We start from the raw sequence: 1994 nt of genomic DNA on the forward strand, positions 1-1994 counted from the left end.
TTTAATTTTTTTCCCTCCCTTAAATATTTTATCGTCTTTAAGTAGACACTAAACAAAATGCTACTTGAAGGGACTTTGTGATTATTTAGTAAGGTGAATAATTTCACCTTTTTTATTTGGTTACTAAAAAAAAAAACCTGTTGCCGTTGAGTCGATTCCGACTCACAGCGACCCTTTAGGACAGAGTAGAACTGCCCCCATAGGCTTTCCAAGGAGAGGACGGTGGATTTGAACCACTGACTTTTTGGTTAGCAGCCAAGCTCTTTGATTGGGTTTTATTTATTGTGAAATCCTTTGTTTAATTTTATGAATGGCTTAACCCCTTACTCCTCCTCCTCCACCCCACACTGGTAAATCTGCCACCCTAGTTGCATGGTCTGCAGAGGTCCCCCCTGTTATCTAAGCAGTTTGAGGCCCTTCACTCTCCCAAATCCCAGGACTTCTCTTTTCTTCCTAGTCTAAATCTCAGCATCCGTCAATACCCAGCAAAAACCCTATTTCCTTCAGGAAACCTTCTCTGACCACCTTTATTTCCAAATATTTTGAAGCCTAAGTTCCAGTGCTTATTTGGGGGAATCAGGTTCTTTGGCCTCAGGAAGCACAGTGTAGTGAAGGAAACAGAGAAAAAGTAAAAACAGGGATAAATACTTACAACCTGTGGGAACACAGAGGAAGTGCCTAACCCAGCAGAATGGGTGAGGAGCCTTTCAAGGCCATTTCTGTACCACATGAGCCTTGAATCCCCAGTTAAATGGGGCACTTCTTAGAGGAGGGTGGGCACACCAGCATGAGAAACATGTTGGCCTGTTCTTTGCCCAGAGGTAGTCAGGTTATGTACTTGTTGGGGCTGCTTGTAAGGATGAGGTGAGATTGCTGACAGGAAGGTGGGTTATGAGCTTGCCCACCTCACACTGTTTTTACCCTTCCTCTGTCTCTGCTTGACTGATACTCTTTTTCTCTCCCAAGATGAAATGTGGCAACTGTGGTGAGATATCAGAGAAGTGGCAGTACATCCGGCTGATGGTAACTGCTCCCCCCACCACTGTGCGCACACACCACCACACGTGTGCCTCTAGCCCCAGTCTCTCTGGTGCTCTGGACCCTGCTTTTTATGGTTTAGGAATGGCAGTCATCGGTGTGAAGCAGTGGGAACAACAGGCAACTTTGGGATGTGGGGCAGAATTCAAAATCTAGGGGAAGCCCTTTCCTCAGGCTCAAGAAACCTCCCCAGGATTCTTGTCCTAGCAAGTCACTCACCCTCTCTGGGTGTGGTCTCTTCACCTGAACACTAAGTGGTGGGATTCGATCTCAGGACCCTTGTGTCTCTTTGACACATAACCAGAGGCTCTGTTTGCCCCTTGGCAGGACAATGTGGCACTTAAAGGAGGCCGTGGCAGCGCCTCTATGGTCCAGAAGTGCAAGCTGTGCTCTCGGGAAAACTCCATCGGTAGGTCAGGCTGTGAATATTAAGCTCTGCCAGGCTGGCCCGTTTTTCTGGTACCAGACCAAAAGCAGGCTCATGCTACCTGTGGGGACCCAGGCCTCAGGTGCTGCAGCCTGTGCAGGGAACACCCTCCTTCCTAGAAGCATACTTGGGCACCTGGGTGGGGCCAGGGTGTGGGCTCAACTTTGTCTTTTCTTTTATGTTTCAGAGATTTTGAGCAGCACCATCAAATCTTACAATGTAAGTTTCCTATTATAGTGGCAGGCATGGTGGAATTAAATCTAAGCTGGGAGGCCTGGTCCTGGAGTTATATCTGCATCAGAGTGACCTGCCATGGGACATTCATTCTCTCATTCACTCAAGCAGCCCTTTATTCACCATACACTGACTGACAGCTTGGTAGAGAAAAGACTTCATAAACAGGCTGTTGCAGTGTCTTCTTACAAGTATTGGGCTGTGGGATCTCAGGGCATCTCTGACCCAGGCTGGCCACTCCGTTTCCACAGCTGAGAGTGCTTGCCTTGTCTACATCTTAAGGGACTAGTAAGTC

At 47.6% G+C, this 1994-nt stretch overlaps 1 protein-coding gene across 1 annotated transcript in view; it reads left to right on the forward strand.

Annotated features, from left to right (window-relative positions):
• Positions 1-8: 8 nt before the first annotated feature.
• CZIB (CXXC motif containing zinc binding protein) overlaps positions 9-1994 on the forward strand; it is a 5229-nt gene continuing 3243 nt past the window's right edge. Inside the window, exons 1-3 of the mRNA XM_023727055.1 lie at positions 9-1023; positions 1366-1447; positions 1653-1684. Of these exons, the coding sequence (XP_023582823.1) occupies positions 967-1023; positions 1366-1447; positions 1653-1684 (171 nt within the window). The 5' untranslated portion in view covers positions 9-966. The remainder of the gene's footprint in view (positions 1024-1365; positions 1448-1652; positions 1685-1994) is intronic.

Source organism: Trichechus manatus, unplaced genomic scaffold, assembly GCF_000243295.1.
Source record: "Trichechus manatus latirostris isolate Lorelei unplaced genomic scaffold, TriManLat1.0 scaffold00015, whole genome shotgun sequence".
In the NCBI taxonomy this organism is placed as follows: domain Eukaryota; kingdom Metazoa; phylum Chordata; class Mammalia; order Sirenia; family Trichechidae; genus Trichechus; species Trichechus manatus.